The 22,871-nt window shown below is 40.7% G+C and overlaps 1 protein-coding gene and 2 gene segments (V, D, J or C); all 3 read right to left on the bottom strand.

Annotated features, from left to right (window-relative positions):
- Nucleotides 1–1,953: 1,953 nt before the first annotated feature.
- LOC134075835 (immunoglobulin heavy variable 4-61-like) lies at nt 1,954–2,502 on the bottom strand. The segment is given in 2 exon segments: nt 1,954–2,279; nt 2,383–2,502. Coding segments are annotated over 2 exon segments (411 nt in total).
- Nucleotides 2,503–5,413: 2,911 nt separating this feature from the next.
- LOC134076562 (Ig heavy chain V region 914-like) lies at nt 5,414–5,915 on the bottom strand. The segment is given in 2 exon segments: nt 5,414–5,718; nt 5,804–5,915. Coding segments are annotated over 2 exon segments (351 nt in total).
- Nucleotides 5,916–12,475: 6,560 nt separating this feature from the next.
- Nucleotides 12,476–21,680, bottom strand: LOC134076559 (ATP-dependent DNA helicase PIF1-like). Of its 3 annotated transcripts, none has more exons than XR_009938617.1 (6): nt 21,542–21,680; nt 13,869–14,364; nt 13,592–13,685; nt 13,274–13,356; nt 12,881–13,048; nt 12,476–12,774 (listed from the first exon to the last, which is right to left on the bottom strand). XR_009938617.1 is itself a non-coding variant. In XM_062531687.1 (6 exons), exon 1 carries the CDS (start codon nt 16,859–16,861, stop codon nt 14,522–14,524), a length of 2,340 nt encoding a protein of 779 aa, XP_062387671.1. In that variant the 5' UTR covers nt 16,862–16,921; the 3' UTR covers nt 12,476–12,774; nt 12,881–13,048; nt 13,274–13,356; nt 13,592–13,685; nt 13,869–13,964; nt 14,141–14,521. The 3 variants fall into 3 exon arrangements, 2 of the variants coding, with proteins under 2 accessions (XP_062387671.1, XP_062387670.1); XM_062531687.1 differs by lacking the exon at nt 21,542–21,680 and having other exon boundaries at nt 13,869–13,964; nt 14,141–16,921; XM_062531686.1 differs by lacking the exon at nt 21,542–21,680 and having other exon boundaries at nt 13,869–16,921.
- Between the last annotated feature and the right edge of the window lie 1,191 nt (nt 21,681–22,871).

The following is a 22,871-nucleotide window of genomic DNA, read 5'->3' as shown; positions in this document are numbered from 1 at the left end:
TGGTGTTACCATACCAAGCGGTGATGCACCCAGTCAGGATGCTCTCTATGGTGCTGGAGTAGAAGCTCTGCAGGACTGTTTTGGATGCTCTGAATTTCTTCAGCCTCCTTAGATGGTACAGTCTCTGCCTAGCTTTCTTTACCACAGTGTCCAGGTGGGTAGACCATGTCAGATCCTCAGTGATCTGGACACCGAGGTACTTGAATGTGTCCACCCTCTCCACAGGGGTCCCATTGATGGATAAGGGTGTGTAGTCCCGCACCTGCTTCCTCCCAAAGTCCACCAGCATCTCTTTAGTTTTGGTGACGTTGAGATGGAGATTGTTTCTCTGACACCACTGGGTCAGGCACCTCACTTCCTCCAGGTAGGCCGCCTCATCGTTGTTGTGGATTAGGCCTACCACTACGGTGTCATCAGCAAACTTAATGATGGTATTTGAGTCTGTGGTGGCTGTACAGTCGTGCGTATACAGGGAGTACAGCAGGGGGGACAGAACACAGCCCTGGGGGGCCCCTGTGCTGAGGGTGAGGGAGGTTGAGGTGTGCCTGCCCGCTTTCACCACCTGGGGTCTCTCTGTCAGGAAGTTCAGGATCCATGTGCAGAGGGCGTCATTCAGCCCCAGGCTCCTGAGCTTCGAGATGAGGGTGGAGGGAAGAATTGTATTGAAGGCTGAACTATAGTCAACAAATAACAGTCTCGCATAGTTCAACACTTTCCCCTTGCTCTTGTCCAGATGTGATAGGACAGTGTGTAGTATGTGAGCAATGGCATCCCCAGTGGATCTATTGGGCCGGTACGCAAATTGTAGAGGGTCCAGTGTGTTGGGCAGTGAGGAGCAGATGTGGGCCTTGACCAGCTTCTCAAAACATTTCATCACCACAGAGGTGAGTGCAACTGGGCGATAGTCGTTATGACAGGCTGGGCTGGGCTTTTTGGGTATGGGGATGATGGTAGACTTTTTAAAGCATGTGGGGATGATGGACTGTGCCAGGGACAGGTTGAATATAGCTGTGAACACTGGTGCCAACTGGTCGGCGCAGACCTTGAGAACTCGTCCAGCTATCTCATCTGGTCCTGCAGCCTTCCTGGTGTTCACTTGCTTGCTTTGTCCTCCCGTTTGCGTTGCATGCCACACGCTTCACTTCATTGATCACGCATCCCTGCATTCACCTTACACTATACTGACGTTACTGACTTCCACACTCTACAGTTTTGGTTTCGTTTGTCTAACTTATGTTATCGTTACTACAATCAATTACTTATTATTTTGCCTTTACATACTGCGTCCTCATCTTTGTCATGGCCTCCGAGCCGGGTCGTAACTACACAGTTAATTACTTTGACTGACAAGGGGTTAAGATGAAGCTTTGCGTTGCGCTTTGTGCCACCTTCCACTGGGTGCAGGATAGAGCCCAATGACTTTAAGCCTATAAGAGAAAGTGATGTGCTATTCATTGTCTCAGACATGCACAAGTTTGTCTATCAGAGTGTGGAAACAATTACATTTTTTCAGCTTCCTCAACACCTTATTTATTGTAATATTAATGTACTGTATGTGTTAATATTGCACACTTAAACAAAACAATGTCCACAACAAGAGTACTGTATTTGGCATGTGACTTGATGCTTTCTTTTCTCTCACAAACATTTTGTTTTCTTACTTTATTAATTCGAACTAAATTAAGTCTTTAATTGTTTATTAACGTATGCAGTCAACATCTGAATTAATACAACAGCATGCCTAGCATGTCTAAAATGGCTACAGCATCTTGGATGGGACAAAAATAAGATAAGTCATGGGATGTGCCACACATGTACTATGACACAATATTTGTAATATATATATATATATTTTTTTTTAATAAAACATACTTTTATTAAACTCACATTCTAGCATTAAAGTATATATATTACTGAATTGGGAGAGTTTTTGTAGTTGTAAGTGGTTGTTTATCACAGTGCCTCTCGGGCACAGTAATACACAGCTGTGTCTCCAGCCTGTAGATTCTGGCCCTGTAGAGTCACTGTGTTACTGGACGTGTCTCTGGAGACACTGAACTTGTTCTTCAGGGCATTGTTTTCATTTTTGTCTTCATTATAGTAGAGCCTGTTGATCCACTCTAGAGGTTTCCCTGCTGCCTGACGAATCCAGGCTGTTCCCCAGTAGCTGCTGCCATCTGTAATGGAAGCTCCAGTCACTTTGCAGGTAACTGTCAGAGACTCTCCTGGCTTTACCATGATGGAACTGGGCTGAGTGTGTTCAATAGCACAATCTACCCCTGAAAAACAAAACAGAACCAGACATTTAACGACAAGTAAAACCCATAAAAAATGCCAGAAGTTACATTCTAAGTACTTCTGAATAAGCTACTAAAGACCCACATGCCACCAGCAGTATCAGCATCAGGAAACATGTTTGTGTTGAGGAGGCTGATGTGAGTGACATGGCTCGGTTGTGCTCCATCATCTGATGAAGAAATGAAAGTCACACACAGTATTTATACATGGAAGGTGGAGGTATTTGCATTCAGATGTGCCGCATATCTACATCTGTGTTGTCTGTAAAAGGGTCCAGTGTTGGTGTCATGGATCCTGGAAACCACTTACTGCTGTGTTATACCTCCCCCTGCTGTTTCTTTTTTATGTAAGGACACAAAATATACACAGGATTGGTAAAGCACAAGCATGCATGCAATATACAAAATCACAGTAAGAAAGAAAAAAACAGTTTACAAGTTCAAATGCTATTTTTGATTTTGATGTCCTATGATATTATGATCGCTGCGCAGCGAAGTGGTGGTCATATAAGTTTAGTCAGTTTTTTTTTTTTTTCAATCCATTTTTTTTTCTGGAATTGTTTCGTCAAGGATTCCCGGAACACGTAAAGACCGGAGTGCACGAATCTTGGTGGGCATATAGCCCCAAGGATAGCATGGAACCATTGTTTTTGGTTTGGAGCCGTAAGCACGTTTGGAGTGAAGGGAGCATTAGGGCACAGCACCACCTCACCTCCCCCTGTTGAGAACCACATACAGGACGGGTGCACTGAGAGTGCATGCAGATCTCCCACCACAACGCTTCACTCATGACAGGACAAAAACAGTTGTTTAAGAGAAAGCACCTTAATGTCTACAGACTGCTGGGGCTGAGGATGCCACACTGGGCCGTGTGCCTGTGATGACGGGTCCTGCTGATGGGGGATTTCCTCACGGTGTCCCCACTGGTATCACCAGACTGCACAGGTCTGCAGACCAACGCTGGTTGGGCCATCTTGGGGCATTCAGATCAGAAGCCTGTGCTTCTCCCTCACCATGGCATGGGTACAGTTATCTCTGCCACACAACGTGACACGCTACCCAGCGGTGCCCCCTATGAAGGAAGCTGCTGCTCCTCCAGAAAGCGAGAGCTTTCATGTACTGAGTTGGAAGACACCAACACTTTGCCATACCTAACATTGACCGGGTGTAACCTGTGTGTGGCAGGCCGTATCTATAATCATATACGTAGAGGGTTCCTACAGCCATCATATCCGTAGCTTCTGGCTGAAGATAGAATACACTCGCAGACCAGGAAGCTGTCTGGGCAGGATTGGACATTGTTTTTGCATGGCTCAAAACAAAATTCAGCCAAATGAGGCAGACATTTACAACACTTCAAGGTAGTGGCCACACACTGTCACTTGCTGGATTAAAATTATAATAACAGGGGATGTATTTGTATGGCACACAGAGCCTTTCTGTCACTGTGGGATCTTGCACAGTAATACACAGCAGAGTCCTCTGCCCTCAGACCAGACAGTTTCAGATACACCATGCTGTTGGGGTTGTTTCTGGTGATTTCTATCTGTCCCTGGACACTGCTGGCATAGTTGGTGCCACTACCATCCCTATATATGTAACCCATCCACTCCATTGCTTTCCCAGCAGGCTGTCTGATCCAGTGCATATAGTAGCTTCCAAAGGTAAACCCAGATCCTTTACAAGAGAGACTGAGAGTGTCACCAGGTTTCTTCAGCACTGCACTGGAGGGAATGGACTCCATGCTTTGGCTTCTCACCACTGCTGAATAAAGACAAGAAGCACATTATCAGACTACATCTCTAGTACCAAACTTAATAGTGGTTTGCCATTCACAGACACTCACAGGCTATGGTGCTGAGTAGCAGCATCAGTGAGAGTGTGTCCTTCATCCTGTGGGTGTTGATGTGAACTCAGCTGCAGCTCACAGTTGTGCAGCTCCCCAAAAGTACTGATGGACACCCAGCCAGCACTGAGTTTGCATAATCATGGCAGCAAGCAGGAGGTCATGCAAAAGGGCATGATGTCATTTATCTCCACATGCAGAATGTCTACGACATATATTAGCTTTGTTTTGTTTTGTTTGTTTGCTTCTTTCTTTTGTTGGTTGGTTAGTGTCAGCTAGCAGAAATGTCTTTGTGGAGGCTTAATATACTGAATGTAAGCCTAGCATGGAAAAATAAATGTTTCCAATAAGCTGTGGCAGTCCTTGAGACGAGTGATTCCTGAACGTGAGGACATCCTCAGATGTCAGAGTCAAGTGTCAGACATCAGATGAAACATCTATCAGGAAAACCTCCGTCATGTTTATGGAGTTACACCGTCAGATAAAAAACAGTCCGTTACCTGGTCTCAGAAAAACGTCAGACGCAGCTTCAGACTCAAAAGTCTTCAGACAAAACAGAGGGTGTCCTAATATAGCCCACTGTATCTTTGAGAGGAGAGAGGCTTTAAGCCTATAATATAGCTCTGTGCTATCCATTGTCCTAGAGATGTACAACAATGCCCATAATAAGTGTACCAGGAGGTTGTCTTAATATCAAATACTTTTTCTTGCAACAATTTTGATTTTAACAAATTTGAACTGCATTAAGCCTGATTGTACATCATCTTATACTGCATCCATCTGCTCATGAAATGCAACGAGCATGTCTAAATATGTGAATTTAAAAGGCTATACATAAAAGACAAAAAAAGACAAATCATGGTGTGTACAACAGTTGTAGCTCACTGTATTATGTTACATCTGACACCATAATTGCTCTATATGAGATTGTTTTAATGATGCACTTTTATTTGACTCACATTGGCATTATATCACTGATAGAGTAGGCCTACAACAATACGCAGCTGTGTCTCCAGCCTGTAGATTCTGGCCCTGTAGAGTCACTGTGTTACTGGACGTGTCTCTGGAGACACTGAACTTGTTCAGAAACTGTTTTGATACTTTGAGGTTATTTGAGGTGCCAGATAGTCTTTAGGTCCTTAGTGGCACATCCTGTTTCTGAATAAGTAGCTATTATGTTATAAACCATCACTGCACCCTGGCGGTTAACTGTATGATTGCTCATTGCAAGACAGTGACCATTTTTGTACGTCTCCACTCAGTGTTTGTGTCACTGTGCCTGTCTTGCACAGTAATACACAGCAGAGTCCTCTGCCCTCAGACCAGACAGTTTCAGATACACCATGCTGTTGGAGTTGTCTCTGGTGATTTCTATGCGTCCTTGGACACTGTTGGCATAGCTTCCGCCAGTATAACCTATCCACTCCAGTGCTTTCCCAGCAGGCTGTCTGATCCAGTTCATGCTATAGCTTCCAAAGGTAAACCCAGATCCTTTACAGGAGAGACTGAGAGTGTCACCAGGTTTCTTCAGCACTGCACTGGAGGGAATGGACTCCATGCTTTGGCTTCTCACCACTGCTGAATAAAGACAAGAGGCAAATTATCAGACTACATCTCTAGTACCAATCGAAATAGTGGTTTGCCATTCAGAGACACTCACATGCTATGGTGCTGAGTAGCAGTATCAGTGAGAGTGTGTCCTTCATCCTGTGGGTGTTGATGTGAACTCAGCTGCAGCTCACAGTTGTGCAGCTCCCCATAAGTACTGATGGACACCCAGCACTGAGTTTGCATAATCATGGCAGCAAGCAGGAGGTCATGCAAGAGGTAGTGGACTGGCCTGTCAACACTCATATCTCCATTCCTCTAAGCCTAATTCCTAATAGATGGAGAATGTAAAAGTGTAAGTAAATTATGTAATGTCCCACATACTGTATCTGTCCCAATATGTTTTTCTTTCTGATGTTGTGTTTAAACAAGTAAACTGTGATCTGAGAAACTGAAAGGAATCAATACAGAAATGTCTACCTGAAAACAAATAGGTGAATGAGGAAAAAACAAATCACCAAATATATATAGCATGTAGCCTATCATATGTGTATCTGATTTACCAACAGAAACAAGATTTTAAATGCCAATTTCATTCTTATTACAGATGGTTCAAGTCACTGTTGTTTTTCTGAATTTCAACTATAGCTTTAAATATCAAACTGATGCCACCAAAATAGCCAAGCCTAGCGGTTGGTTGAATGTTCTAAAAATAAATCATGTCCAACACATCAATGAATTTGAAAGTAGCAGTAAAACAATGCCAATGCACCAAATGTTGTTCAATTGACCATTATTAATAATGATGCAAACAACTCTGTAAGTCTTGTGATTGCACGATTCTCTGTGGGTGGAACCAGATGTTTGGATCAGGCACTTGGCTGTTACAGGTATGAAATATAGACCATTAATATTATTACTAATTTCAACCATTGCTTTGCCATTGCTTTGAATTTGGCTGTAAATGGAAAACTTTACACGAGAGAAATAGTAGTGGTGATGGCAGTGCACTTTACTTAGAAGGCTATAGGCAAATAAACTTTGTATTTATTAGATTTATATCTTCCCATGTGTGAGTTGGGTTGGTGAATAGTCATAAAACAGCATTTCAGTTAATATCCATATATTTAGTAGCCTTTATATAGTTTGTGGAAAAATGAAGTTGCTAATAAAGTGACTGATGCATGGTTGAGTTATTGTAGTATAATACTTTGCTGTGGGGCTGACTGTCTTTGGATCAGGCACAAGAGTCTATGTGACAGGTAAGAATTATCTCATAAATGTTACTTTGACATTTTGGTACAGGAGCAAATCTGATTTAATTTGTGTAACACTGAAATGATAAATAGATAAATAATCAAGAATCGTCTGTTATCTTAGTTTGATAGCAAATAAGCAGTACCAAAAACAGACAAAATTGTAGGCCTATTGGATTTAGAGTATATTGTGTTGGGTCAGGAGGAACCACCTAAAACCATTGTTACTCAAGGGGGAAGATCAGCTTGTATTTAGAGATCACTGAACTCCAGTATTTAATTGCATCTCATTGTCTTTGTACTGTACTTGTACTCTGCACAATGACAATAAAGTTTAATCTAATCTAATCTAATCTAACCTGTTTCTCTGAAAGGGTAAAATATTGAAGTTGAACCGAAGAATTGTGACAAGAGGAAGGCTAAAACAAATCAAATAAATTCCAGGCAATGGTCAGAATTACATTGGTGTTAAAATAACCACAGTTGTGTCGAGAAATAGACTAGACAAAGAAGAGGTTTTTCCTTTGATCTGGGCAGTGGCAATTGTTTTAACAATTTATATATACATGCTATATCTTTTTCAAAGTTTGATTTAGAAATTTGCTAGACTGAACATACCGTAGTGTTTTGGATCTTTGTGTTCAGTAAGTCTGGTTTGCTATGTGTTGAGTTAAGACCTATGTATTCAACATTCATTTTTAATTTCATGTGTCATTGAAAAGGTTGTGTTGCACTTTCACGTGATATGTGATATTTGTGTGCTCTGTGAGCCATTCAATAGAGAATAATGGGTGTGAATTTGGATGGATTTTGCGTCCGTCGGCCACATATGGATATACATCTTATGTAAAGAATGGTTCACATTATATGAATAACTTTGATCATGAGACTCATGAGAAATGTCAAATGACACACACTGATGACAGTGACAGAAAAAATAGCATGTGACAATAGCATATAATGTAAGACTGAGACCACGTGGAGCTGGAGAGACGCATGTTTTTAATGTGTTCTATATCATCTCAAATCATTTATATATATTTTTAATGTATTCCATCCCTAATGTTCTGTTTGATTTCAGACCATTTGCATTCTGTAGTTTGTTAAATGATCAACCATTTGTCTTACAATTTTAGGCCAATCCATCCATGAACCTAAAGTGTCTGTCTATTCTACCATCAAACCTCGGCAAGGAAGGAACACCTTCCTGTGCCATGCCAGTGATATATTCCTGGATATGGTCAGATTCCACTGGAAGGTGTTTAAAGATGATAAATGGGTCGATGTGAAGAAGAGCGATGGTGAGGTGCTGGAGTCGAGCTTCTCAGATAAGACAAGGACCAGTATGATGATTGACAAGCAGAAGGCCGATGCCAACCGCTACGCCTGTTCCGTCGAGCCCAACAGGGAAGGAAAAGAGAGCGAACCTCTGGAGATAGAGAAAGGTACGGCTACTGTTTGCTCCTCTGGCTAGTATGAAAGAAATATTGTAGTTGTCCTGATTGGCATCTTTATTAATGTTTTTAGATATGTGGGCTGAAATATTTAAAAGCAACAATTTAAAGCAAGCCTATTCTCCATCCTACATGTTTTATATGTGTTATTTAATTAAGTAAATTGTATATTCAACTGTACATTGCATTTGAAATGTATTTCATTCTAGCATTTTTGGATGAAGAAGTGTACAATGAACCTGGTCCAACTACAAGCTCACTTGCAATAACCTGCCCACCTGTCAGCACAGCTATGTCCAAGCCACTCATACCAGATGGTAATAATAATAACAATAACAATAATAATAATAATAATAATAATGATAATAAGAATAATAGAGGTAATAATATTGGATCTGCTGGCATTGATATCCCCTTGCAAATTATGAATAAAATGTGATGTAAAGATGTATACACGCGTGATGTCATGCTCTGTTTCAAAACGCTTGTGTTTGTGCTTTGACAGTATACTTTGGAGCTGCACGCAGTCTATATCTGGCAACATGGATGTACACTCTTATGATTTTTAAAAGCATGGTGTACTTCAGCGCCATCTCCTACTTCCTGTGCACAAAGAACATGGGGAAGAAAACCTCCTGCGACAGGAAAGCTCCATGATACCATGGCTGGATCTTATTCTTTTCAATGCCTTTGTTTGCTAGTGTAAAGTGAAAAGACATTGATCTTTGTCATTTCCTCCTCTCAGTAAAGGATATTTTCAATAGCGCTGTCTATACACATCAGTGTTTGTGCGTGTTATTTCCTCTTTATTTTCACCAGTGTCTTTTTTCCCTGCTAAATTGCCCTGCATTTTGATTTGCAGTCATACAGTCTAGAGCTGATTTTGTCCTCTGTTATTCTATTACTGAACCCTCTAAAATATACTGTATGTTTTCTATCTTAACTTTTACTCTAATTCCATTTTCCATTCATCAGTTTTAGAAACAAAGGAAATCATTCCGCTGTTATGCCATTGAATTACAAAGACAGACTAGAAATGCAATTCCCGAGGAATTACACGAGGGGATGCAATCTGTTGGGTAGACTTTTATTTTGACACACAGGAAACACTTCAATAGGATGTGTAGTTCAGGGAGAGAGAGAGATGCTTAAAGGCAAACATTCTAAAGTGGAACTCTGTTCTAGAATCTTTGATTAAAAGTGACTGTTGGATTCACAGGGCAGTGTTCTAACTAGACTGGGAACAGAGAGTTCTGGCCCATTATGACATCACATTCTCCATTAAAGTCTATGGGGGAAAAATACACTTTTAATTACAAATATCTCAAAAAGTATAAACTTCTCAAAAATGTCAAATAGATTGTCTAGTAGATATTTGGAAGATCTACAGAACGGTGTTTCAACCAAGTTTGTACGTTAAGCGGTTCGGGCTGAATAGCGCGCACAAAAAGGTAAAAAGAATAATAATAATTACTAGAAATGCAATTCCCGAGGAATTACACGAGGGGATGCAATCTGTTGGGTAGACTTTTATTTTGACACACAGGAAACACTTCTATACTGTGTAGTTCAGGGAGAGCCAGATTGTATGCTTAAAGGCAAAGATTCTATAGTGGAGCTCTGTTCTAGAATCTTTGCTTAAAAGTGACAGTTGGATTCACAGGGCAGTGTTCTAACTAGACTGGGAACTGAGAGTTCTGGCCCATTATGACATCACATTCTCCATTAAAGTCTATGGGAGAAAAATACACTTTTAATTACAAATATCTCAAAAAGTATACATTTCTCAAAAATGTCAAATAGATTGTCTAGTAGATATTTGGAAGATCTACAGAACGGTGTTTCAACCAAGTTTGTACGTTAAGCGGTTCGGGCTGAATAGCGCGCACAAAAAGGTAAAAAGAATAATAATAATTATAACTAGAAATGCAATTCCCGAGGAATTACATGAGGGGATGCAATCTGCTGGGTAGACTTTTATTTTGACACACAGGAAACACTTCTATACTATGTGTAGTTCAGGGAGAGCCAGAGGCAAAAGATTCTATAGTGGAGCTCTGTTCTAGAATCTTTGCTTAAAAGTGACAGTTAGATTCACAGGGCAGTGTTCTAACTAGACTGGGAACTGAGAGTTCTGGCCCATTATGACATCACATTCTCCATTAAAGTCTATGGGGGAAAAATACACTTTTAATTACAAATATCTCAAAAAGTATAAACTTCTCAAAAATGTCAAATAGATTGTCTAGTAGATATTTGGAAGATCTACGGAACGGTGTTTCAACCAAGTTTGTACGTTAAGCGGTTCGGGCTGAATAGCGCGCACAAAAAGGTAAAAAGAATAACTAGAAAAGCATTTCCTGAAGGAAATACCAGTGCATGGAAAGTCATTGCAAGGATTATGCTAGGGTACTTAAAGTGATTATTAAGGTGTTGCTAGGCTAAATGAAGTGGTTACTATTCTATAAAAAGTGGTTACTAGGTTGGTTGCTAGGGAAATCACATTGGTTGCTAGGGAAATCATGTCGGTTGCTAAGGTGGTTGCCAGGGTGTCATTATGGAAGTGGTTGCTAGGTTGTTACTAAGTAATTATAGTGGTTGCTTTGCTCTAAAAAGTGTTATTTTAAATAGTTTTATAAAGTTATTGAAATTGGGAGAAATAGAGAGAGTGATAGAGAAAGTGAGAGGAAGTGAAGAAAAAGAAGTGAAAGAAAGTGGGGATGACAAGTGAGCTATCCAGTTCAATGGAGAGACACAGAGAGAAGAAGTTCCATTGAAGTTGCTGAAGTCAGTGAGAGAACACTGGCAAAGTTGATTCCATTCTATTTCTTTAAAAGCTAATTATGATGTCACAAAGCCAATGTTAAGTCTATGGCAAAATTAAGTTTAGTTTTTATTTAGTATCTCAAAAAGTAAAAGTCATAGAAATATGAAAAGAAATAGACTGAAAATTTGATGCAAGAGCTATGTGACAAAGTTTGAACCAAGTTCCTACGATAAGCGGTTAGAGTCAAATTAGGGCCTGGAAGAATAATAATAATAAAAACTAGAAAAGCATTTCCTGAAGGAAATACCAGTGCATGGAAAGTCATTGCAAGGGTTATGCTAGGGTACTTAAAGTGATTACTAAGGTGTTGCTAGGCTAAATAAAGTGGTTACGATTCTATAAAAAGTGGTTACTAGGTTGGTTGCTAGGGAAATCACGTTGGTTGCTAGGGAAATCAAATTGGTTGCTAAGGTGGTTGCCAGGGTGTCATTATGGAAGTGGTTGCTAGGTTGTTACTAAGTAATTATAGTGGTTGCTTTGCTATAAAAAGTGTTATTTTAAATATAGTTTTGAAAAGTTATCAAAATTGGAAGAAATAGAGAGAGTGATAGAGAAAGTGAGAGGAAGTGAAGAAAAAGAAGCAAAAGAAAGTGGGGATGACAAGTGAGCTATCCAGTTCAATGGAGAGACACACAGAGAAGAAGTTCCATTGAAGTTGCTGAAGTCAGTGAGAGAACACTGGCAAAGTTGATTCCATTCTATTTCTTTAAAAGCTAATTATGATGTCACAAAGCCAATGTTAAGTCTATGGCAAAATTAAGTTTAGTTTTTATTTAATATTTCAAAAAGTAAAAGTCATAGAAATATGAAAAGTAATAGACTGAAAATTTGATGCAAGAGCTACGTGTCAAAGTTTGAACCAAGTTCCTACGATAAGAGGTTCAAGTCAAATTAGGGCCTGGAAGAATAATAATAATAAAAATAACTAGAAAAGCATTTCCTGAAGGAAATACCAGTGCATGGAAAGTCATTGCTAAGATTATGCTAGGACGGTGGAAGTGGTTACTAGGTTGTTACTAAGTAATTATAGTGGTTGCTTTGCTATAAAAAGTGTTATTTAAATGTAGTTTTAAAAAGTTATTGAAATTGGGAGAAATAGAGAGAGTGATAGAGAAAGTGAGAGGAAGTGAAGAAAAATAAGTGAAAGAAAGTGGGAATGACAAGGGAGCTATCCAGTTCAATGGAGAGACACACAGAGAAGAAGTTCAATTCAATTCAATTCAATTCAATTTTATTTATAGAGCGCCAAAATATTACACATGTCTCATGGCAGCGTGTTAAACCTTCAAAGAGAGCCCATGAGCAACAGGGGCAAGGAAAAACTCCCTAGAATTGGAGATTCATATAGGAAGAAACCTCAGACAGATCCACGACTCAAGGGCCCAACCCATCTGCCAAGGGTCAGTTACAGTAGAGTAAAGTCCTTTGTAGTGAGAGGGGTAGACGGGTGTGTGCTCCTCTTGCTCCAGTCTCCTGTAGTCCACCATTAGGTCCTTGGTTTGACCTAGGCTGTTGTCCTGGTACCAAGAGGGGTTAACACACATTCCTGAAAGGCATCAGTGCTTAGTGTTAGAGTCCCAACTGCACAGGGAGGAACTGATGTTCAGGTCTCTTGGTTTCATGATTAAAAACTATGGTGTTAAAAAACGGACCTGTAGTTGATGAAGAGCATCCGTAAGTAGAGCATGATGGACGAGATGACATTGGCAAAGTTTCATGGCCTCGATCACAGTCCCCACATCAACAGTCTATGGGATTCTCATGTCTGCAGTTATTGTAAATCCACATAACGGTGCTTGTGATGTCCATTGCCGCTTCCTCTATGGCAACAGAATGAACATAAACACCACTTTTCATTACCAACAATGTGCTCAAGGAGTATACTAGCTCCTTGTTTAGGATCAGATAAACCATTTTATAAAAGACAACCATGCTTGTCAGCATTGTTGATCTGAATTAAAGTTTTCCTTTCTATGCACGAAGGGTCCATGTTTTGTTAAAGTGGTATCTATTGCACTAGGGAGCGCATGTAGATGTTAACTTACCAAGACTCCCAAGAAAGAAGACTTTAGGTCCTCAGTAGACAAGGCCTTCTAGGAGGCTATTTTGAAGTGTTCATTTCACCACACTAAAGCAGCAGAAAACATTAAGACACTTTAGTGACGTCTAACTGAACAGGTAAAGACGGAGAAAGATGGAGAAATAGACAGATAGACAAGACAGACAGACAGACAGTTAGGGAGAGACACAGATACTAATAGCAATTACTATATTCACTTAAAAGGTCATGGGGAAATTGTTGAAGTCAACATAAGGCATCTTAAGCAATTTTCCTAATATTAGTACTTTAAGACCAGGCTTACTCTTTGGGGGTCTCAGCATCATCCCATGTTAAAATAGTCATGTGTTTCAGGGAGTCCTTGTTGAAATTTGGTGCCAGGAGTGGTAATCTCATTGCTGTTTCAGATAACATGGAGAAATAGACAGATAGACAAGACAGACAGACAGACAGTTAGGGAGAGACACAGATACTAATATCAATTACTATTTTCACTTAAAAGGTCATGGGGAAATTGTTGAAGTCAACATAAGGCATCTTAAGCAATTTTCCTACTATTAATACTTTAAGACCAGGCTTACTCTTCGGGGGTTTCAGCATCATCCCATGTTAAAATAGTCATGTGTTTCAGGGAGTCCTTGTTGAAATTTGGTGCCAGGAGTATCCATCAAATTGCTCTTGGAGATAAACAGATGAACATATAGAACAAATAGATGAATAGATAGCTAGACAGACAGATTCTTATATCAGATATAATTCACACACCATGGTAATTACTACTATTAATGTATTTTCCTTCGCTATAATACTAGTGACAATAAACAATAGACTACTTGAACTTGAAAATACTTACCAAATTCTTATGAACCCATTTTTCTTCTAAAGGTCGTTTATTAATTTCCAAAGAAACGATACCTCCCAAGTTTCAGTGGCAGTGTAGTCTAAGGAACTTTGTCAGCATGCAAAACTTGTACAAACCATAACACCTAATTAAACTCAGTTAAGCATTAAAGGCACTCCCATAGTTGCTCCAGGGTGACTAATCCCTGTGTTGGTTTGGATAACGTTAATTGATATCTGGGGAATACAAAGCATAAGTGTTTTTGACAATCTGTCCAAACAGTTATTTTGTTCACATTATGTTAGTATTTCAAGGCCATACGATTCTACATCTTTGCCATCAATTGATAGATTAAACAGTCACATCATATACTATTGTAAAATCATATGTAAATTAAGTTAAAATACAAAACACTGGATCGTGATAACTATAATACGTCTGTAGAACGCCTGAATGGGCACAGTGCCGATGATCAGAGATGAAAATATTATCCAACAGCGTATTCTTCTCTGTGGTAGAAGTAGTAATGAGATTTGTGAAAGCTCTTGACTGAAACAGCTCAAAGATTGGTTTCCTTCCTGTGGCCAATAGGTCCTCATTAAAATCCCCACAAACAATAACTGGGCCGTCTGCAATGACCTGTAAAGACTCCAACAGGTGACGGAGATTGGTCAAAAATAGATTTATGTTGTAATCAGGTGATCTGTAAATCACTGCAATCAGAACATGAACTGGAGCCACAACCTTCACTACCAGGAATTCGAGGTCAGTAACACCCTGAATGTATGGCACTTGATGAGCCTGAACATGGTTTTTAAGAAACACAGCAACTCCCCCACCATTCTTCTGGGCTAGATGAGAAAGCGTAGAGTATGAAACATGCCTGTTGCGGTTATACATGTGATAATTCTCCAACTGCAGAGTGTCTGGGACAAAGTTGCCAAATAGGTGTGTTTCAGTGAAACACAAAATATCTGCAAGACACATTTCATGATGTTTCTTGATATCTTCCATATGGGCTGACAGTCCCTCTGTGTTGTGGTGAATCAGTGTTAGCCGTGATGATGAACCAAGTGAGTTGAGATGGTGAAGGAGGGGCATAGAATTTTCCACTTGTGCTTTTGGCATACTTTCCAACGCAGTTGCTACTTCAGGATCAGCATATATTTTGCCTTCATCAAAATCAAGTATGTGCAGTCCACGCAGTGAGGTAGTTCTACTGAGACCAACATATGCCATGCCTGGTTCAAAAATCCGCTTCAATGAAACCACTATAGACACTGTTGACATCCCTTGGCATTTATGTATGGTAACCCCATAACAAAGTGTCATCGGGAACATGTGGCGAACCACTCCTTTTTTACTCAGAGGTTCCTCGATTCTGTCAATATATGTCAAGTTATCCGACACTCCTGGAGGCTGGTTGCGATGTCTCTGCCCTGCACTGGGATTGTCTAGCTCAATACCGAGTAGCTTTACAAATGTTTTGCCAGCTTGGCCATCATAGACAATTTTAGCGATCTTTCCAAAAGAGCCATTCACCAGTCCATCTTCTACATCAATGTTTCGGATTAGCATCACACGAGCACCTTCAGCAAGTTGTAATCTATCTGGTAGATCACCTTTACAACCTTCAAAAGGTGCACTCTGCCTTTCCATCCGACCAGTTTGAAGATCTTTTTTATAGTCATGAGCATCTACATTCACCAGTTCAGAGTACAGAGCAGATATGGTGTCAGCATTGTGCTGGTTTACCTCTTTATTTGTGGCAAAAACATGTAGGATGTCTTTAGGACAGTCCTGAGCTTGAGTTAAGGCTTGGGCAAGTAGAGCTTTGTCCGCATCAGATAATGCCTCTCCTTTGCGTTTCACTCTGACCCTGTTCAGCAGCTCAGCAAATGGTAGATCATCTTTTTGGCGCATAATTTCTGTCAGTGTAACTACTTGGAACTGGTCCTTCCAGAAATCCAAAACGTGACTCTCAAACACACAGAGAGGTTTGGCTTTACCCGGTGGTGGTAATTGGTAGTAATCGCCTAGGACTAGCAGAGAGAGGCCCCCAAAAGGTTTCTTACTGCCTTTGATTTCTTGCAACCTCCAATTGACATAGGCAAAAAGTTGTTTGGATATCATGGACACTTCGTCAATAATCAAAATCTCAGCATTGGACAAGGTTGCCCTCACTTCATCCAGACGGTTCCCAAAACACTGGTAAGGTGGTTTAAGGCTTCTTGGCAGTTTCAGTACAGAGTGCAGTGTCTTGCCTGCTATATTAAAGGCTGCTGTGCCAGTAAATGCTGTGAGAAGCACAGTGGGCATAGACATGTCTCTTTCCTCTGTAATACGGGGTAACTTCCGAAGTATCTTTGATGCCTCTGCGTAGATGCATTTGATGAGGTGTGACTTGCCTGTGCCAGCTCCACCAGTGACAAAGTAAAAAAACTGATCAGCACTCTGTCCCCACACACGTCTTAAGCACCACTTGCGCACCGCGTAGAACACTGAAGCCTGCTTTTGATTTAAATTCTGATACATTTGTCGCACAACATTGGGGTCTATTTTAGGAGCCTCAAACATTGGCATAGTACTTCCTCCCCTTGTGGGACTCCGACAAAAATCTGGGACATCATCTTGTTCATTGATTTGATCTGGACTTATTTCCTCACGCTCCAAATTGCACTCCAGCCTAAGAAGCTCTGTCTCAGGCGCTAGTGTTGTCCAAGCATCTTCCATTGGACCATTTTCTTCCAAGCTCTCAATAGCTTTCTCTATAGCATCATTATTCTTTTCAAACTGCGACCTGTTCTCTTTGACAACAGAAAACACTCTCTGAAGATGGTCTCTTCCAGGAAGCTGTACAGAACCAGATGAATAAAATGACTCATAGGTTGGGTAGCCTGTGGGTTTCAATTGTGAATCTGAACGATAAGGGAGGTAAAGTTTGAGTAATGTGCCATAGAATTTCTCTGGAGCCGTTTTCTCTGAGAACCTGGCATACCTGATAACGGCAGGCTTTCCCTTAGTTCGCTTCTGAATGAAGCCCATTTCATTTTGAAGTGGTAAAACTTTGCTGCTTTCTTTCTGTCTCCCATACACCATTCTGTAGGTGGAAGCAAACTCTGCCATGGACATGGTCTCAAAGTCAGGTGTATCAGGTCTGTGTTTGTATTTGTCTGCCATTCCAGACATCCAAACATTCTCTGAGTCAGGAATACGGTCATTCAAGTACCGTAAAGGGAGGCTCATCTTCAAAGCGTTATCGTCAGTGGGTATGAAGATCACATTTCGTGAACAAGACCTCAGTTTCAAGCTACAAACTCTAGCAACTGCCTCTTGAACACTGACCTCTCTATTTTTGGAATAGGCCTGCATGATTTGTTTCATTTCCTCACAATCTGACGTAATGGATTGAGAAGTGTCCTTCACAACGCTTTTCAGATAGTCACTCATCTCGTGTTCGGCTTTGGAAATATATGACAAGATGTACATTATACAGGAATAAGGATTCAAGATGAACTGAATGTCCATGTTTGCATTCCAGGCCCTTAACAAATGTTCATTATAGCCATTTATCCAGCAGTCCTTTGGTTGCCGTTTCATAACCAAGACACTGGATGTGGTTAAGAAACTGACACAGTCGAGATATTCCTCATAGCTTAATTTGCATTGCTCAAGTAGCCGGGGGATGCTTTCAAATGATGCTGTTGGATTATTGAGCAATTCCCATAAAGGCTTCAATTTGTTTTTGGCCTCTTCAGGACTCATGCAGGAACGATCATCATCTGATTCATCTTCAGACTCATCCACAACCTCTGCTGGCATTGGTCGCGTTATAAAGGTTTCCTCTACAGGCTGTTTAGGAAATCCGAATCGACAGTGCTTACCCCCCTTCTTACAGGACTTAGAGTGGCCTTTACTGTGGGTTTGCACCTCATTAACAATCTTGAATAGCTCAGGATCTGTGTTTGGGTCTGGTAGCTGGCATGTTATGTACTTATCCACAAACTCGCACACTTTCTCATCTGGGTCCTCCTCAAATACAGGTGCATTCTTACACCAAACCAACATATGTATATGTGGCGAACCTCTAGCTTGATACTCCACTCGATAGAAGTAGTCTATTACCTCACCAATGGGCTGTGCTGGTGACAGGATTAAGTGTCTTAGCAGTGCATCGACGCGCTTGTCAAACATGCGCATGGTGGTGACGGGGTTACTACGCAAAATCTCACATTTTGAAGCCCAGTCCAATTCAGAGAAGTCAACGTGCTCGCCTTGTTGTGTCTTTATTGCTTGTATGACCTCTGGCCATCTCATTTCTGCAGCACTAAATGTGCAGAAAAAAGTTGGAGTGCCCAGCTGCCGAAGCATTGCAAATAGGTCTCTAAGGGTTTTTTCCCAATAGGCAGGGGTTCCTCGCAAAGGTTGCATGAATCGTGTGGCATCTTTGTTGTTTATCAGTTTCTCTACTTCTCGTTTGTCCTGTAGCATTCTCGCTGTGATTCTACGACCATCTCTAGTCAGAGGCTTCCCTTTACGCAATTGAATGGACATACTAGACCTTGCTAAATACATTTCTGTGACAAACTGTGCAAAGAAAATGTAAGTAGAATCAAGAGCAAAACGATTGTCAACAGAGAAGAGACGTGCATTGAAATATCTGCTTGGCGATAATTTCCTGAGCCTCTGTTCATCAAAAGTGTTTGTTCCCGTAGAGAGCTGCACAGGAAAAGCCATGGCCTCTAATTTGGGAACTTTGAAGAAACTTACTGGTTTGTTTCCTTCAGCTGGAGCCACAGTGAATACACCCTCACCAAAAGTTAACATTTCCTGCGCAATATCACATGGCTGTAAGCAAGAATCTATTGAACATCCACCACTTTGCGGTCTAGTTTCCTGTTCAGAGTCAACGGAATCCTGTGCCTGGTTTGCCTCATGGTTTGTCTCACTGTGAGAAACATTTGTCTGTGAATGTCCTTCTACAGTTTCAGACAATTCACACCCATCCCACATATCAGTCTCCATTAGGTCAACCGCTTGTTCAATATCAGCACTGAGGTCATCATTGACTTCACTCTCATTTCCCAAGCTGTCAATTTCATCCTCAATAGCTGCAACATCATCCATTATAGTTATGTCCCTATACTCTGGATGAATCTCTTTAAGTTTTGATAAAGCTCTTCGTACGTTGTTCATATCAACAGTTTGGAACTGGTAGTGGCCTGTATAGTTTATTCTTCTTTTCAACTTTACTTTCAAAAGCTGAGACTGACTGCTGGGCCTAGGCAAAGCATTGACCGTTGCTTCAACCTCTGAAGGTACACATACAACTCCACCATGTATTAATTTCTGCTGGCCTTTGGGAAGACTGATTATCTTTGCAAACGGTATGCATCGTGCTATAATGTGCCTTTCAAGTATATTCAGATCACTGAGCTCTGGGGGAATTGGCGAAAGTTCTAGCATGTTAGTCACAGCAATGGGCGGCATTTTTCCAATCATTACATTTTCATGACAGCTATGACAAATCCACTCTGTTGTCTCTTCAGGGGCACAACATTGTCCAAGCACATCACATGCATCCCCGCATGTGTGTACATATGTACCAGTTAAACATCGGCCTACCATGGCAAGGTTCTTTTTATACCTTTCGCGATTGCACTTTTTTACTTGCTTGAAAAACAAAGCTCTGTGACAGACTGTGCAGACATAAGTAGGCCCATTCTGTATCGCCATTCGAAAGGATTCAATGGCTTCCTGCAAAAGGGTATCTTCAGGAGGTGTTGGCAGTTGTTCAATCTCTGACAATGATTGTAGGAACCTGGCATGACGATACTTGTGCTGTATTCGCAAAGCACACCGCATTTTATGAAGCTTAGTTTTCTGTAGAAACCGATAGTGTCTGAAACATGGGTCATTTCGATATTTCTCATTAAAAGCTTGTCTTGTTTTTTTACTGTACAAGGGGTTGGATGCATAACGAGATCTCATAGCTGACTTCTTCATGGACCGAAATTCCGCATCATGGCAATAACGCTGGTTCATGTATTGCTTTCGCTTAGATTTAAATTCTGCATTATTCGAGTAACAATAGTTTAAATACTGCTTGTGCTTTAATCTGAATGCTGCATCATGGTAATAACGGTACTTTATGTATTGTTTTTGCTTCAATTGAAATGCGGCATCACTGGAATAACGTTTCTTTATGTATTGTTTTCGCTTCAATTGAAATGCGGCATCACTGGAATAACGTTTGTTCATGTATTGTTTTTGCTTCAATTGAAATGCGGCATCACTGGAATAGCGCTTCTTTATGTATTGTTTATGCTTCAATTGAAATGCGGCATCACTGGAATATCGTTTCTTTATGTATTCTTTTTGCTTCAATTGAAATGCTGCATCATTGGAATAATGGCTGGTGACATAGGATTTTTGACTAGATTTAAATTTAGGATCTTTTCTGTAACGATCTCTTACTTGTGTTTGCTTATAGACTTTGTATTGACTACAGTTTGCATACTTCTTTCTCTCATAGTCCAATTTTTTGTCCCTTTTGCTTTTGTAATACATTCGCTGATATACTCTTTGCTTTTCTTTCTTTTGAGCATTTACATGACTTATGGTACATTTAGATTGTGAGATCATTGGGCTACACAAAGCAGCTGGTGCTAGAGACACTCCTGTCTGAACTGGCTGCACACTGTCAACAAGGGAGTTTGGCTGTTCGTTATGGCTTTTAGATGTGAATGACACTGGCATAAGCTCATAAACCCACCCATCAGCTGATTCAAGCAGAGACCAGAAAACAAGCAGTCGATCAATCATATTGCTCAAACTGGTAAAGGTTATCATCACAGCAGTACCATGCTCGGTTGGGACGCCATTAGCCGTACGAGAATGTGGATCGAAAAATCCATATCTTTCTGCATTGTCTTTAAACAAAGCAATTGTTAGGCTGCCTACAGTTAACAATGCAAGATTTACATCACTTGACAAACAGTGTAACCTTTCAGAGAGTTTTACCATATCTCCACCGTCAGGACCCTCTTGTCTCAGATAACCATACCGTGACGGGAACTTCTCAACATGATACATCTGCCCATGGATATCAACACTATCTGGTAACTCATCTAATGCCAAATGAGCTGGTGCAATCCTGCCTCCACTGCTCAATCTTTCCTGTGTATTACTATACATCAAGTTACCTTTTTGCAAGATGTAGTCAAGATCATTACTGTTCAGCACAATTTGATCATGAAGGGCAGCAAGAAATGCCAGAGAGTTACAAGTACACTGTTTGTTGCTGTTTATACCATACCTTGCATCATTTTGACTATGCGATGCTCTCAGACAGCTAATGCCATTTTGGCTACGTTCCATTTCTATGACAGTTGCAGAAGATAGATCATTTACCTGCATTTGTGTCTCACTCCACTCATTCTGGGCAAATGATGGCTGACCTTGTGTTCCTACTTCGGACAGGTCCAACTTCTGCCAGCGTCTTTTCTGAGCCTCAGAGCGCTTCCCCTTGCGTCCCATGATGTAAAAGCTGTTACTCAGAGGGTCAACTCAAATAATTCAAAAAGATTCTTCAGGCACTTCAGAAAGACAACTCATAGACACTTCAGAAAGAAACTTTTAGACCTGTCTTTCAGAGTCAGACAGACAACTCATAAAACTTTGTTGTTCAGAAAAGTTCCCTTTCTCAGCGGGGTGTAGCTCAATAACAGAACCTTTTAGACCTGTCTTTCAGAGTCAGACAGACAACTCATAAAACCTTTAGACCTGTCTTTCAGAGTCAGACAGACAACTCATAAAACCTTTGGACCTGTCTTTCAGAGTCAGACAGACAACTCATAAAACCTTTGGACCTGTCTTTCAGAGTCAGACAGACAACTCATAAAACCTTTGGACCTGTCTTTCAGAGTCAGACAGACAACTCATAAAGCCTTTAGATGTCTTACCTGGCGAATCAAATCTGCACCAACTGGTCTGGAAAAAGATAAAAGATAAGACAAGATAAAAGAAAGAGTTACAAACAAGCACTGCTACATGTACCCAGCAATGCAAATAATGTTAAGTGTATGAACTTGACACTTTGCCCGTCAGTGTGAAACTTCCCGTTTATTAGGAACACTGAGCTGTAGTGCCAGCAATAAATCCTATTCTCGTGAAGAATAAGTATTAGTTAAAACCATTTTTAAAAGTAGCCTATTTGTTGTAGATGAAACGAATGAAATACGTGGCAGTATAATCTAATATAATAACTGGCCTAATTCAATTAACGCCAACAAGTGAACAGATCATCTGTAACGTTAGTCTTGTAACATATCCAAGGTATTCATTGCCCGTGTGGCTAGTGAGGCATTACTCGACTGCACAGTGAGGTCGAAACGTTAACGTAAGCTTTTACTGTAGCATGGTTGAACACCCAGCTGTAGCTAGGACAAGCCTACCTTTCGTGAAGATAGAGCAGGTACGCTAATCATGACTTGATGGTAAAAACGAAGCTGAGAATCCACTTCCCGATCATGTAAATTGTTGACGTTACAATCATTGCACATTGAAGTCGGAACGTTAACGTCAGCTAGGACAAGCCTACATTTCATGAAGATATCAGCCTAGCTGCTACCCATCACGCTAACGCTAACCACGAAGCTGAGAATTCACTTCCCGAGCAAGTAAATTGTTAACGTTACAATCATTGGTATCCAGGTAATGTACTTACAAGCTAGTCAGCGAA

The sequence above is a fragment of the Sardina pilchardus genome, chromosome 3, assembly GCF_963854185.1.
Source record: "Sardina pilchardus chromosome 3, fSarPil1.1, whole genome shotgun sequence".
Lineage (NCBI taxonomy): Eukaryota > Metazoa > Chordata > Actinopteri > Clupeiformes > Clupeidae > Sardina > Sardina pilchardus.
Note: the sequence above shows the minus strand (reverse complement) of the source record. Positions and strands in the feature narration are given on the sequence as shown.

What these genes read in the sequence shown, in the direction of transcription:
- LOC134076559 (XM_062531686.1), bottom strand. Translation starts at nt 16,861, where the DNA reads ATGGAAGATGCTTGGACAACACTAGCGCCTGAGACAGAGCTTCTTAGG.